The 15,281-nt window shown below is 51.5% G+C and overlaps 2 protein-coding genes across 14 annotated transcripts in view; one reads left to right on the forward strand and one right to left on the reverse strand.

Moving 5' to 3' along the window:
- The window catches only part of SNUPN (snurportin 1), a 36,747-nt gene extending 33,331 nt beyond the window's left edge, over nt 1–3,416 (reverse strand). For 5 of the 6 annotated variants that reach the window (XR_014519238.1, XR_014519239.1, XR_014519240.1 and 2 more), the window contains exon 1: nt 2,248–2,516. Coding sequence is in view for 2 of the 6 variants with exons in the window: in XM_083475888.1 (XP_083332014.1) it covers nt 2,248–2,501 (254 nt within the window). In the remaining 4 variants the exon portion in view is untranslated. Of the gene's footprint in view, nt 1–2,247 lie in introns of all 6 variants that reach the window. The other variant, XM_083475889.1, reaches the window with a different exon arrangement.
- A 1,622-nt stretch (nt 3,417–5,038) lies between these two features.
- Nucleotides 5,039–15,281, forward strand: part of SNX33 (sorting nexin 33) — a 55,796-nt gene continuing 45,553 nt past the window's right edge. For 3 of the 8 annotated variants that reach the window (XM_083475795.1, XM_083475796.1, XM_083475797.1), the window contains exon 1: nt 5,078–8,090. In XM_083475795.1, the coding sequence (XP_083331921.1) occupies nt 6,662–8,090 (1,429 nt within the window). In that variant the 5' untranslated portion in view covers nt 5,078–6,661. Of the gene's footprint in view, nt 8,238–8,582; nt 10,811–14,139; nt 14,198–15,281 lie in introns of those variants that run through there. The other 5 variants (XR_014519221.1, XM_083475794.1, XM_083475793.1 and 2 more) reach the window with 5 other exon arrangements.

A 15,281-nucleotide genomic window follows, 5' to 3' on the forward strand; every position in this document is an offset into this window, starting at 1 on the left:
TAACCCGAGGTACTACTTCCGGGTTAGCGGAGTCTGTAACCCGAGGTGTTTGTAACCCAAGGTACCACTGTGTACGATTCTACGATTCCTACAGTGGCTACCCAGGATACCTCCAGGAAGCCCAAAGGCCAAAGATGAAGCTCACAGCTCTTAAATTGAGAGGAAGACTGCTCTGAGCCAGGAATGTCTCACACCTAGGGGCCAATGTGCCCTTCAGAACTCTTGTCTGGCCCTTGTCACTCTCTCCAGGCCATGCCCCTTACTGGCCCCAGAGTTTTTGCCTGGCTGAAACATCTCCTTGAACTCTGATGATCCCACTTGTTTCTCTGGATGCAGGTCAAAGGTGTGTGTGAAGAAAGCAGCCTATTGGACCTAAATTAGATTCACTCTCATTGCTCCAATGGCCTTTTAGTCCATAAACGTTTATACGGCGATGAATCTGTCTGCTTCATCAGGTGCAGAAAGTCTTGTCTTTAACGGACCGAAATCTGCTAACTAGCTTGTCTTTGCGTCTCTGCTAACTAGCTTGTCTCTCTTGTCATCACCAAACTCAGCATGAGGATTCCCAAGTTGGGGCAGCCTCTTCACCCACATTTGGATGCCAGGTGCCATTTTGAATCAAGATGGGAGACCAAAACATGGCCTGGCATGACTTCGTCCTTTTTTTGGCATAGGCTCATCTGCTTCTCGAGATACCGCTGCTGAACTTGCATGAGACTTGGTGGTCTCTATCAACATTTGGACGCAAGGCACCATATGGAGTCCAGACGGCAGCTGAAACTTTGCCTGGTTTTTTGGCATAGGCTTGCCCACCTCTCAAGGTACCATTTGGCGAGGGCTCCTAAGACAGGAAACGGGGCCTGTCCACACTTGGGCCCCAAGCTGAATAAAGGCAGGGGACCAAAGTGGGACTTTGTCTTCACATGATGTTGGGGGTGATGGCAAACTCAGGAATTACACTCCCTACTGAAACACCGGCCTCTTTGGGGGCTCCTGGAGTTTCCTGGGCAGTGGCGGGTGGGTAGACCTTGTGATAGGAATTTTATGGTCTTAGATATATGGTAATGTTCATAACTGCACATACATAGATCAACACAGGAAGACCAACCTGGAACCATTTTGATTCCTAAACTGACCAAATCCTTTCTCTGCAAGGTTAAACTGGAAAAGCCTCCCCATTGTCTCTTTCCTCACAAATCCTGTCTCAAGGATATGTCTGTTTGAATAAGGTGTGAGCCTGTGACCTGGCCCAGGAAATAAGTATTTTACCACTACAAAAGAATGGCCAGGCTCCCCAGGAAATCCAATCAAGTAACCTGCTAGACAGGAGATAAACAACAACAGGAGAAAAACAACATTTAAATTTCTGTGATGTATGCATAATGTTTCTGGGGGTGGTCTTGATCTAGAGGATGGGAATTTCAAAAGTCTTTATAAGCCACTGCACAGCATTTTTGTGGGTCCTCTTCCTCTCCTGCGTGTGAGGGGAGCACCCTGTTGCAACAGATCAATAAAGATCAGGCTTACTAGCTGCTTTGCTTCTCAATATTCTCTGGTTGGCCTCTGTTATATTCTCCTACCAATAGGGAACCTAATGTAAGGACTCTATATGGGCTCTTGGATACCCCATAAGGGAAAAGGGCAATTTTTGTTTACAACGCCCATTCTTCAAGTGACCACAGAAATCCAGCAATAGAGAGCATATGAGGAGGGGAAACTACTTGTTGGCATATTTTTATTTACAACAACCTACATGCAGGTAGGGAGCGCCCGGCACTGCATCACCATCTTTATTCTCTCTCTCTCTATACAGTGGTACCTTGGGTTACATACGCTTCAGGTTACAGACTCCGCTAACCCAGAATAGTACCTCGGGTTAAGAACTTTGCTTCAGGATGAGAACAGAAATTGTGCTCCGGCGGCGCAGCAGCAGCGGGAGGCCCCATTAGCTAAAGTGGTGCTTCAGGTTAAGAACAGTTTCAGGTTAAGAAAGTACCTCCAGAACAAATTAAGTTCTTAACCCGAGGTACCACTGTATGTAGGAAATAAGCCCCAGATCCGAAGTTAACCCCTTCCGACTGTGATGAGACGCCCTGGGGGGCTTCCCAGCATCGCACCCCTCCGAGGAAGCCTGGTCCGTCGCCCGGCCGGGGCTCCGCGCCGATGCTTCTCGGCCGCCCGATATCCCCGCCCCCAGGCTGCGCCTCCGCCGCCCGCCAAGCCGCCCAGTCTCCCGCCGGAGCTCACCTTCCCCGCTGGACCATCCAAGGCGGGAAGCGGGGTCTCCCAGGCGCGCCTCGCTGCCTCCCGGCGGGACTCGAACCGGCAGAGTTCAGGGCGTGGAGCGAGCGGCCGACCGTCACGCGCCCGCGGCCTCCGTCTCGCCTCGGCCAACCGGCTTCTTCCCCGGAGTTCGCCGCTCGGCGAGGCGGAAGGGCGGGGCCAGGAAAAGCCCCTCCCCCGGCCCGCCTCTCCCCCGCCTCGGGGGGACGCATGCGCATTCTCCGCCCCGCCCCTCGGCCGCTTGCTTAAGGTCGTATTTCCAAAAGCGCTTTGGTAAAGGCGGAAATGAAGAGAGCGCCTGCCCCAAGGAGACAGCCAGCTTATAAAATGTGTACGGCCCAGAGAAAGCGTCTAAAGAAAAGATTCCCCCCTTTCTAGAACCTGTGGACATCCATTGAGGCTGAATGGGGGAAGATTCAGGACGGATAAATAGAAGTCCTTCTTCACATAGTTAAACTGTGGAACTCCCTTCCACAAGAGGCAGCCGTGGCCACCAACTTGGATGGATTTCATAGAGGATTAGACTAATTCATGGAGGCTATCAGCGGCTACTAGATGTGTGGCATAATGGATAGAGCGCAATGGTATCCTGGCTGCAAGGCCATGCACCATTCATTTGGGAATAAGCCCCATGGGGCACAGACGGACCTCTGGTTGAACATGCATAGGATGGCACTGCCTGGCAGTTGCTCCCCCAGAAGCAGAGCTAATATGAAACGTGCTTTTGCAGGCATCCACATGTGACCTTCCTGACTGGCATTGTGGACCTTATTATTTTTATTGCGTCATTTATACTGCACTATCCATGCATATGGCCCTTGATAAAGTCCCTGGGGGCAGCAATCTTTCCTGATGGGATTGCAATCTAAAATAGCTATAAATGAGAGTTGGAACAACCAGCTGCAAATCAATTCTGATAATCATATTTACTGCAACAGACTGCAATGGATGGAGGTGAGTATCAAGTTATTGCCCCTCACAGCAGACTCATTGAAATTAATCTGCACACCCATTAATTTAATTGGGTCTACTCTGAGTAGGACTCTCTTTGGATTTAACCCCTCACCTGGGAGGTTTGGGTTTAAATCCCCATTCTGTCAGAGGGCTTGCCTGGGCCCGTCATTCTCTCTCTCATGGCCTAGACCAGGCTTCCTCAACCTTGGCCCTCCAGATGTTTTTGGCCTACAACTCCCATGATCCCTAGCTAGCATGACCAGTGGTCAGGGATGATGGAAATTGTAGTTTCAAAACATCTGGAGGGCTGAGGTTGAGGAAGCCTGGCCTAGACGACCTCCCACAATTGCCTATCCGTGTTGGTCTACCGTAGTCAAAACAAAACAAAAAAAAATTCCTTCCAGTAGCACCTTAGAAACCAACTAAGTTTGTTATTGGTATGGGCATGCATGCACACTTCTTCAGATACCCACAACTGCCATAAGGGGAAAGGGGCAGCAGGAAGAGCATCAGCTCTTCATCAGCATTACAGGGAGGGATAAAACCTGCAGCACAACGTTGCAGCACAGAGTGTTCTTGCTCAGGGTGCCAGCTATGCCTCTTTCCAGGGTGCTCCATTCCACCCCACCAGTCTTCTTTGGGGCCCTCCCATTATTCAGTAAGCAGTCCATGCCCACTGAGCATGCTCATTCCTCATGGGGTTGGTTTTTTTTATCCCCTCATGCCCTTTCCCTAGACTGCAACCCATTCTCTGACCTGCACACTAATTTGGGAGCAAGCCACACTGAACACAGTAGGACTTCTTTATGAGAAGACGTACATTGGATTACTCTGGTAGGGTGTTTTTTGTTTTGTATTTTGTAGACCTTGGTGTCTGCCCCCCCCAGCTTGCTGATGCCTCCTTCTTATGTGTGGGGGGGTGCCATTTTGTCTACACAAGGAGCCACCCTTGGCACACCAGTTCTTTTGCATATAGGATTAGCATGCACCAAGCCAGTCTGACCTGAATCTCTAAAATGCATTTCCTTGGAAGCAAATTCCACTTAAATAAACAATACTTGAAGTGAGCCTGAAATCCGTATAGGATAGAAGTATTGTTCTAGGTAACATGGTTACCTAGACGTAAGCACAACAGGGCAGTGAGTACCACTAACAAACAGGATCAGGCTGTACAGCTACAATCTGAACACAGTATTCAGTGGAACTTCAAAATAAGTGCAGGATTTTCTGGTGTGCATTGAGAACTGGGGTGCAACGTTCACTCCAGGGGTCTGCCTTTCACTGATGCAATCATTCAGTGTTTGGACTGCAGGTGCACAAGCAAATGAAAGACATGTGTGCCCCTCCATATTTCACTCATTCCCTGTGCATAGAAAACCACAGGGAGCCCAATTTAAATGACTGCTTTCAATAAAATGTTCCCATCCCATGTAATTCCTAAGCAAAGTCTGTGTTAATTGGCTGGAATAACTTAAAAGCAAAACTGAAAAGCTGGAGTCTCCATACCAGCTAAGTCAGTGAGGGTGCTGGAGGACCACTTTTTCTTAAAGATAGCCGCGTGGGTCACCTGAACAAAGCTGACAGGCCCCCGGTGGTCTGTAGAGCACAGCTTCCGAAAAACAACTCGCAGCTCTCAGCTGGCTGCGGATGATGGGAGTTGTAGCAGCAGGAGAAAAACAAGAGGTTGTGTTTTCGTTTTTCTTGAAGTCCGCTTGACGTGGACTTGGCGCCTGCCGAGCTTCCCCGGGAGAGCGGGCGCGGCTCCGGCAGCGGGCGGCAGAGGGCAGCCGCGGTCCTCGCTGCCTGCCGGGGCGGCTCTGGGTCGCGGCTGGGCGGGAGCGTGCGCGCGTGTTCGCGGCGGCCAGCCGGCGCCCCAAACTTCCGAGGCTGCCCGGCTCCTGGCGCGCGTCACGGAGCGCGACCGGGCCGCGAGAGCAGCGCTGCGCCCCCGACGAGGCCGCGGAGGGTCGGGGCCCCGGGGGACCTTCGGGGCTTGAGGCAGCCTCGCGGGCGAGGGCCGCCGGGGGGCCGGGCAAGGGCTGCTCCGCCTCCCCGCAGCCCCGGCCTCGTTCCCGGCGGAAGTGGCTCCCGTTGGCCCGGATCCTGCTCTCGGCTCAACCAGCCGGGCTCCGTCGCAGCAACTCCGCGGAAACTTTCGGCGCTCGGCCTCCCCTTGCGCGGCCGGACGGAACCCGCGCTCGCCCGGAGGCTGCCCTTGACACTCGGGCTCCGCAGGCGCCGGGAAGCGGCGACCGCCTCGCGCGAAGGACTTTCCTGCCCCGCTCTTTCGCAGCGCCCCTTTCTCTCCGCGCAAGAAACAGGAGACCCCTCGGACGAGGCTGGCCGGATCCGCTCTGAAGGAGTCCCGAGCAAAAGGCACCTGCGGCCTTGAAGGGATTTAACGCTCAGCTGGCGGAGCGGAATCCCTGGAAGCGAGGAGATCTATTTGGAGAGCTGGGGGGGGCGGGGGCGGCAAGAAAGTCACGTTGCTGCGTGGAATCCTCCTGCCTTTTCGCCCTCCCAAGGCCTGCAAAGCAGCAAACTACTTCTTCTGGTTTCTATTTCATTTTCTTCCCTCCTGGCAAAAGACATCCACAAGTCCTCTTGAACTCTCTGCCTGCCCTGTTGAAATAGGAGGCGCTGTGCATGTTTGTGTTATTCTGAGGACTAAAGGCGTGACCCATTCAGTTTTGGATGGACTTGCGACTTTTAATTCCCCCCCCCCCACCCCTCTGGAGGGTTGTGGATTTCGAATCAGACCCAAAAGGCTTGCAAAACATTTTCAATCTGTAATAACAACAGTAGGGTTTTTTCAGTTGTTCTTTTTTAATTCTTCTTGAAGGCGTTTTTTCCCCAGCACCATGATCGTGTATTACGCTGGATTTACTTTCAGATGAAATTGAGCAAAATTATTTAATTTTAAAAATATACATACATTTTGAAAGATAAACTTTCTTTACAAAAGCCCTATCTTGGATATCACTCACCTAATGGGAGACTTCTAACTTTTATGGATACCTCAGGTTTGGTTCAGGAATAACTTGTTTGCAAGATAAAATCAACACAGGACTGACAGTTTTCTAAATTATTCATGGATCTGACCAAGTCCTGTATAACCTGAAAGGGGGGCAGGGGTTGACAATGCTGTTTCCTTTGCCCTGAGCGGGTCACCCTTGACCAGGGCCTGCCGACTTGTTGGACCTGATAAACCTCAGGACTGATTCTGAAGAAAGAGACAAATTGTTTTGGTCTTTTCCGGGAAAGTCTATGAAACCCCTTTGATTTCGCAAAAGTGTTTCAGATTTTAAGGCACATGGCAAGTGCTGTGCTTAAGTAGGGACTTAAGTATTCAAGGAACAACGGCAGTGCTTGCGGTGGGGAGACCTTTTTGTGTCAGCAGCGGGTTGTGCCACAGTGAGCAGCCATGGCAATGAAAGCCAGAGCTCTCTACAGCTTCCGCAGCGAAAACAAGGAGGAGATCAGCATCGAGGAGAACGAAGAGCTGGTCATCTTCAGTGAGAACTCGTTGGACGGGTGGTTGCAGGGGACCAATAGCCGTGGCGAGACAGGCCTCTTTCCCGCGTCCTACGTGGAGATCCTTCGCTCCAGGACAGCCTCGACTTACTCAGACTATTCCAGCAGCCCAGCCAGGTCCCCTGGAAATGGCTCCTCCTGCTATGGGACCCCGTCCAACACCAGTGTCTCCCACCAGGGCAGCTTCGAAGATGACGATGACGATGACTGGGATGAGTGGGATGACGGCAGCACTGTGGTGGAGGAGCCCAGGAGCAGGCCTGGCACCAACGGGCACCCGCCCCCGCACCTGTCTTACCCTGGGCCATACAATATGGGCTACCGGCCCAAGCCTTCCTTGGAGAGGCAGGACAGCATTGGGTCTTCCAAGAGGGGCAGCGTGGTGGGGAGGAACCTCAACCGCTTCTCTTGCTTTGTCCGGTCTGGGGTGGAGGCCTTCATCTTGGGCGACGTCCCTATGATGTCTAAGATCTCAGAGACCTACTATATCGACATGGGCCCCAATGGGCCCCAGTGGAGGCCCAGTCCGCACCCTCTGGTCTGCTCCGTGGAGGATCCCACCAAACAGACCAAGTTCAAAGGCATCAAGAGCTACATCTCCTACCGGCTGACGCCCAGCAGCACCAACTCGCCAGTCTACCGGCGGTACAAACACTTTGACTGGCTGTACAACCGGCTGCTGCACAAGTTCACCGTCGTCTCTGTGCCCCACCTGCCCGAGAAGCAGGCCACGGGGCGCTTTGAGGAGGACTTCATTGAGAAGCGCAAGCGGCGGCTGATCTTGTGGATGGACCACATGACCAGCCACCCGACGCTGTCGCAGTACGAGGGCTTCCAGCACTTCCTCACCTGTGGCGATGACAAGCAGTGGAAGCTGGGGAAGCGCCGGGCAGAGAAGGATGAGATGGTGGGCGCCAGCTTCCTGCTGACCCTGCAGATCCCGACGGAGCACCAGGATTTGCAGGACGTGGAGGACAGAGTGGACACGTTCAAGGCCTTCAGCAAGAAGATGGACGACAGTGTGCTGCAGCTGACCAATGTGGCTTCTGAGCTGGTGCGGAAACACCTGGGCGGCTTCCGCAAAGAGTTCCAGAAGCTGGGCAACGCCTTTCAGGCTGTGAGCCAGTCCTTCCAGATGGACCCTCCCTACAGCTTCAGTGCGCTCAACGGTGCCCTCTCGCACACGGGCAAGACCTACGAGGCCGTGGGGGAGATGTTTGCTGAGCAGCCCAAGAACGACCTGTTCCTCATGCTGGACACGCTTTCCTTGTACCAGGGGCTCCTCTCCAACTTCCCAGACATCATCCATCTTCAGAAAGGTAAGTGCAGAGCGTGCAGCCATCCAGGAGGGTGCTGCCAAGTGCACCTTAGGGGCAAAACACTGCTGGGGAGGAGGAGGCAACCGGTGTGGCTCGGGTGTTGCGTTCAACAACCGAGTGAGAGGCCATCTGTAGTGGTGCCTCCTTGTAGCATCTCAGAGTGTGTGAAACGTTATTGCGTGTTGCTGCTACAGGACCATTGGCTCGCATGGTGCTTTGCAGAGTGGAGGAAGTCAGGTCCCGAGGGGCTTACGATCTACAACCTGCCCCCTCTCCAGAAGCTTGGGACTACAGCTCCTCTTAATGGGGCTGATGGGAACTATAAGCATAAACATCTGGGAGGGCACCAGGTTGGAGAAGGCTGTTCTTAGGAAAGAATCGGAACCCAATGAGGAAGGAACATGTAATTCTTTCACTTATTGTTATTTTATTTTAAAATGCTTGTTGCTGATTCCTTGAAAATGGTGTGCAAAAGATAAAAACATCTAATAGATGATAGAAACAATGAAAAACCCCTCAATAATTCAAAACAGAACCATACAATCTACTCTCCGTGGTGAGCAAGCAGGTTTGCCAATCCATATCGATGGTAGAGCAGAGACAGGGAGGAACATGGACATCTCCAAATGATGCTGGGCTCCAGCTACCCTCCCTTGACCACTGGCCATGTTGACTGGGCCTGATGTGAGTTAGAGTTCAGCATCCTCTGCATCCCTCGGAGTAAGCACGGAGTCTCAGGGTGTTGGTCCAATAACAAGGGTGACATATTTATTCCACTTAACTCTGCACCAGGCTGGGCTTCCTGTGGCCTCCCAGACATTGCAGGTCTCACAACTCCACTCAGCATCAGCCAGCTGGAGGGGGGTGGCAGCTGGAGTCTAGCAACATCCAGCGGGGCATAAGTTTCCTACATAAGATTCCCCCCCCCCGGTAAATTAGAATTTGAACTTACTAGCTTCCCCCGGAGACAATTCCTGAACCCATCAGTATTTCACAACCAGACTTCTTTCTTTTCTTTTCTTTTTTAAAAAGCATTATTTCTGCCTGAAAAATATTAGAAGCCTTTCCATAGGAAATGGGCCCTGGCTCCTTTGGGATTTAACTGTTGGAACTGATCCCACTTCTAAGTGTAGAAGCCATTTGGGAGTTACAGTGCCATGGCATTTATTGCTTCCCTAAGGCCAGACAATAAGTGAGAGGCTGAGAATCCCAGGAAGCATAAGCAAAGGATTGTGGGTATTTTTTGGACTCATTCCCTTGAGGAAGGGGGGCCATTTTCACAAGGGACACTTCCTTTTATCACACTTACACTAGGTGTGTCTGCTTGGAAGCAAGTCCCAATGAATCCAGTGCTTTTTTCTCACAAGCTCTTTCTTGTGTGTAGGTAGCCTTAAGTCAGGTTTTTTTGCACCACCTGCCTTGGTAAATCTGCTCTGTGTTGGTTTGTTGCTGTGGAGCCTCTGCAACTGATTGCCTAAGTTGGTTTGACAGCATGCCATGGTTGGAAGCCTTGCAGCTGCTCATGCTGCAGTCTGGTTTCTGTGAAGGAAAGGGACATTGCTAGCTTGGCTGGGGTTAACACCCTCATGCAGTCTCAAAAGACAGGGCAGCTTTGCAGAGCAGGACTGGGAGGCTAAGCGGGAAGAAACCCTGTGACAAGGAAGAGGAAGGAAGGGTGCAGAGGATGCATTGGGCTGATGACACTTGTCGGACACTGACCACTACACAACCACCGGCTCACTGCTTCAGTGGGTCTGCTCTGAGTAAAGCGGACTCAGTGTAGTTGACTACATAGCAGAGCAAGACGTTGGGCACCATCTTCGCTGCAGGAGTTGCTGAAGGAGGCATCCTTCAGCTCCTGGAATTATTCAGCCCTTAGAATTATTCGTGGCAAAGGCTTTCAAGGATTAGAGCACCCTCCATTGGACGCAGGAATCATTATCTTCAATACACACAGGAAATCATGGTAAATGGTTAAGGCAGGGAGGGGGAACCTGTGGTCCTTCAGGTATTGCTGGACTACAACTCCCAGCTTGCATGACCACTGACCATCTGGCCTCTGGGGCTTTTGGGGGTTAACATCCAGCAGCACCTGCAGGGTCACAGATTTCCAGTCCTTGAAGCAGCGCTGAAAGGTGATGAAACTCCTTTCATCACCGTCTGTGATGTTTCAGTACAAAGTTCAGCTGGAAGATAAGCACCCTGACCTTCACTGCAGCCATCACTGACAATGACACCATCTTCCTTGCTGTGGCATTTTGGCAATTTCACACCTGTAAGTGGGAGAGACCAGCTTAACTCAGACTTAGGCCTAAGCATATAGAAACCAACTGGCAATTTCTTGCTGGGAATATTCCTTGGAAGGTCTTTCATTGACCTTCCTGTCAGCAGCTGAGCATCTGGAGGGTCTGAACTGTTCTCCACCTGAATGCTGAATTTTTTGAACTGCATGCAGTGAGTCCAGCAAAGGAGTCTTGAGATCTCAAAACACACATTTGCTAGAGAACAGGGAAGGGACCCTAGCCCAGCACTAGAAGCTAGGACACCTGCTTGGCATGCAGAAGGTTTCAGGTTCTGTCCCTGGAATGTCCAGTTTAAAAATTTGACTTGCAGGTGGGAGGAAGGGCTGCTCCTGGAGCCCCTGAAGAGCTGCTGCCAGAGTTGGCCCAGACATGAGGCCAGTGAGGCTTTAGAAGCCCTCTAGGTGACATTCCTGGGGGTGCCCCGCCTGCCCTGCCCTCTGCCATCAGCACTGATTTTAGACAAGATCACAGCCATGTTGGGCAAGATCTCACCCAAAATTGGAGCGAACTTGCCCAATATAGGCAGAGGTGGCGATGTTGCTTCTTTGCCAGCAGCGGAGGGGGCAAGGCACATGGCGGTGGCAGAGCAGGTGGTCGCAGGAGCCTCAAGCGGCAAAATGGGACGTGCTGCTCTGGCTGTTGCCAGTCAGAGTAGACAATACTGACAAGTACCTGGCCTGGTCTGAGCGGTGGTGCCTGGGGCCTGCTGGGGAAAGCAAAGAGCCCAGCAGCAGGTGGCACCAGAGCCAGTGGCAGGTGGAACCTCCCATCCTAATTTTGTCTCCATCATTGTTGTGTTTCCACAAAGTTGGCTCTGGGACCAAGGAGGAGGAAGGTGACTGGCAGGGCCATCCCTCAGACCAGATGCAATCAGAAGGCAGAGAGCTGGGGGTCTGCTGGGGGCAGAGCCTCACTTGGGGCCAGGAAATTCCCAGGGAGAACACTGAGCATAACAAGGTCAGGAACTGAGTGTGGTGCTGGGGAAGAGCATCTCTGGGAAAAGGGTCTGGCCATCTGACTGCTGCACACTTTCCTTGGCGGGCTCACAAGGTGACCTGTGGGGCCTCTGTGGTGATGGCAAGTAGCACACCAGCACACCAGCCCTGCCGTGTCTCCCTTTTTTCAGGACTGGCGCAGGATGGAGTGCTTTTCTCGGGCCCCTTCTCGGGCCCCAAATCCCTTCCATGCAGAAAAAGAGTCTGTCAGGGAGGAGGGAATGCAGCCCAGCCTTCATCTTGATCTGCTAGTTTTCTGTGACTGAACTCCTAGGCATACCCTCAGCAGGCCTTGCTCCAGAGCGAGGGTGGCCCACCTGTTCTGGGACTCCCAGCTCCTCTCAGCCCCAGCCAACATGCCCAGTGGTCAGGGATGATGGGAGTTGTAGTCCAGTAACACCTGGAGGGCAGCAATTGCCCCGCCCTGCTCCAGAGTCATCTTGCATAGCATTGCACTGCATGTGTATATAGTGGTGAATAATCTGAATCAAGTGGCTCCTGCAAGCCTGGCAGTGCCACTCTCTAGTGTGTCATGGGCCCCCTGGGCTACACAAGGAATGCCACTGGGCTTTGGAAATAGGAGGCAGGGATGCTGTTCCCATGTTATACAACTACCGCCCTGTGATTTTGTGCTCAAGGACTCCAGTGCAGGCTCTTTCTCTAGTCACATGCCCTAATTGCCCTCTGATTCAAAAAAAAGCATGGCATGGGCTGAAGTGCAGTAAAAGCAGATCACTTGGATGAAAAGTGGGACATGTATGCTAACATCCCCTGTATCTGATAGATAGGGAGCCTCCCTGTTCCCTGCCCCCATAATGTTCTCCTGGAGGCTCAGCTGTGCCTGTTGTCTACATTTGCTGTGTCTGCCCTGCATGGTTTTAAAAATCAGCCCTGCTTTATTTCCCTCTTCCCTGAGGCCATAAAAGAAACGCAAAAAATAAATCAAAATAAACAGTGCATGAAATGGCTGATGACAAAACCTACAGGCTGTCAGGACAGGCAGGAGATGGGTCATCCGGTGTTAGTTGCCTCTGCGGCAGCAGCAATAGCAGTGCACAGAACAAGGTTCGGATAACTCTGAGCAGCCTTTCCCAACCTGGTGCCCTCCAGAAGCCCTCCCAACATAGCCCTAGTGGTCAAGGTTGATGGGAATTGTGCTCCAACAAGGCCTGGAGGATGCCGAGCAGATGGAGGCTGTGCTGAAGCACAAGATGCTGGCTTGAGCAACCCTCCTTTGCTAGCTGACAGGCTTTTAAAGATCTTCGTTTTTTCCTTGGAGAGAGGCCAGAGCAAGGGAGCTAAGGTGGCACTTGCAGATGAGGCCAGACTGCAACTCCCATGATCCCTGACCCTCAGCCATGCTGTCTGGGGCTGATGGGAGTTGGAGTCTCACAGCTTCTGGAGGGCACCACGTTGGCCCTCTCTGTGCTGGAGAAACACAACTGTCCTCTGCTATGGGCTGCTAAGCCTGGCCAGTATTGGAAGTGGCAGGTGGTGGATTTAATGTGACCATTTAGAGACAAAATGCATCCTTCCCCAAGATCTTACACAGAGTTTTGCAGTGCATGCCTACTCAGAGGTAAAGCACATTGCACCCCAGGGACTGGATATTGCATGTATTCTTGTTTATTAAATTTGTATATTGCCCTCCATCCACAGATCTCAGGGTGGTTTGCAACATGCAAGATTATGACCTTAACTTCTGGCAGGGCTGGGACAGGGCTGTGAAATGGGAAGAGCAGCAAGCCTAGGCATTGGCCTGAATGATAATTTAAACAAGGCAACTTGAAATGAGGAATAAGATGGAAACTTTTCAGGTGGTTGTTGTTGTTTAGTCGTTTAGTTGTGTCCGACTCTTCATGACCCCATGGACCAGAGCACGCCAGGCACTTCTGTCTTCCACTGCCTCCTGCAGTTTGGTCAAACTCATGCTGGTAGCTTCGAGAACACTGTCCAACCATCATGTCCTCTGTCGTCCCCTTCTCCTTGTGCCCTCCATCTTTCCCAACATCGGGGTCTTTTCCAGGGAGTCTTCTCTTCTCATGAGGTGGCCAAAGTATTGGAGCCTCAGCTTCACGATCTGTCCTTCCAGCGAACACTCAGGGCTGATTTCCTTCAGAATGGAGAGGTTTGATCTTCTTGCAGTCCATGGGACTCTCAAGAGTCTCCTCCAGCACCATAATTCAAAAGCATCAATTCTTTGGCGATCAGCCTTCTTTATGGTCCAGCTCTCACTTCCATACATCACTACAGGGAAAACCATAGCTTTTACTATACGGACCTTTGTTGGCAAGGTGATATCTCTACTTTTTAAGATGCTGTCTAGGTTTGCCATTGCTTTTCTCCCAAGAAGCAGGCGTCTTTTAATTTCGTGGCTGCTGTCACCATCTGCAGTGATCATGGAGCCCAAGAAAGTAAAATCTCTCACTGCCTCCATTTCTTCCCCTTCTATTTGCCAGGAGGTGATGGGACCAGTGGCCATGATCTTCGTTTTTTTTGATGTTGAGCTTCAAACCATATTTTGCTCTCCTCTTTCACCCTCAATAAAAGGTTCTTTAATTCCTCCTCACTTTCTGTCATCAAGGTTGTGTCATCTGCATATCTTAATTCCGGCTTGGGATTCATCCAGCCCAGCCTTTCGCATGATGAATTCTGCATATAAGTTAAATAAGCAGGGAGACAATATACAGCCTTGTCGTACTCCTTTCCCAATTTTGAACCAATCAGTTGTTCCATATCCATATTTTTCAGGTGGAGGGATCAGCAAACAGGAAGTTCTGGATAAGCAGGAGCTGTTGGAGCATATGGAGTTAGTATTTCCTATGCCTTGCAGCAGATGACTTCTTTTCCACAGTGGGAATTCTATATATATATATATATATATATATATATATATATATATATATATATAGGTTTTACATAATTTTATACATTTTAACTTTAACCATTTCAAAACATTAAAATAAAAGTTCTTGCCATCTCTGTATACTCCATCAATTTAGTCTGCCATTCTTCTCTGGTTGGCCCTTCTCCCTCCTTCCATCTCTGGGCTAGAAGTATTCTTGCTGCCGTCATTGCGTACATGAAAAGCTTTTTGTCTTCTTTTGGTATCTCTTCACCTATTATACCTAACTAAAAAGCTTCTGGTTTTTTAAGAAAAGTTTTGAACTACCGTATTTTTCGCTCTATAGGACGCACCTTTTCCCCTCCAAAAATGAAGGGGAAATGTGTGTGCGTCCTATGGAGTGAATGCAGGATCCTCGGCTTCGCCGCGAGGCGCCTGTCATGCGAAGCCGGAGGAGGAGCAGAAGGGTCTCCTTCTGTTCCTTCTCCCGCTTCGCAGCGAAGCGCCTTTCCAGCAAAGCCGGAGGAGGAACAGAAGGGTCTCCTTCTGTTCCTTCTCCCGCTTCGCTGAAGGGCGCTGTGCCTTCTCCCTCTCTGCGCGGCACCTCTCCTGTGAAGGAGAGGCGCTGCGCAGAGAGAGAGAAGGCGCAGCGCCCCTTGAGCGGCGCGCCTTTCCAGCGAAGCCCGAGGAGGAACAGAAGGGTCTCCTTCTGTTCCTTTTCCAGCTTCGCTGAAGGGCGCTGCGCCTTCTCCCTCTCTGCGCAGAGAGAGAAGGCGCAGCGCCCCTTCAGCGACGCGCCTGTCTTGGCTTCTGCCTTAGCCCTGCGCAGCCTCTTCGGGCAGGGGGAGCCTTCATCCCGCTGCCCTGAAGAGGCTTGGTGTGGTTATCCCAGAAGCCAGAACAGCCACACAGTATCCCAGAAGCCAGATCCCTCTTGCTGTTCTGGCTTCTGGGGTTCAGAATAAGTTTTTCTTGTTTTCCACCTCCCAAAACTAGGTGCACCCTGTGGTCCGGTGCGCCCTATGGAGCGAAAAATACGGTAGTTCTA

This window comes from Podarcis liolepis (assembly GCF_965112155.1).
Source record: "Podarcis liolepis genome assembly, chromosome: 14".
NCBI lineage: Eukaryota > Metazoa > Chordata > Lepidosauria > Squamata > Lacertidae > Podarcis > Podarcis liolepis.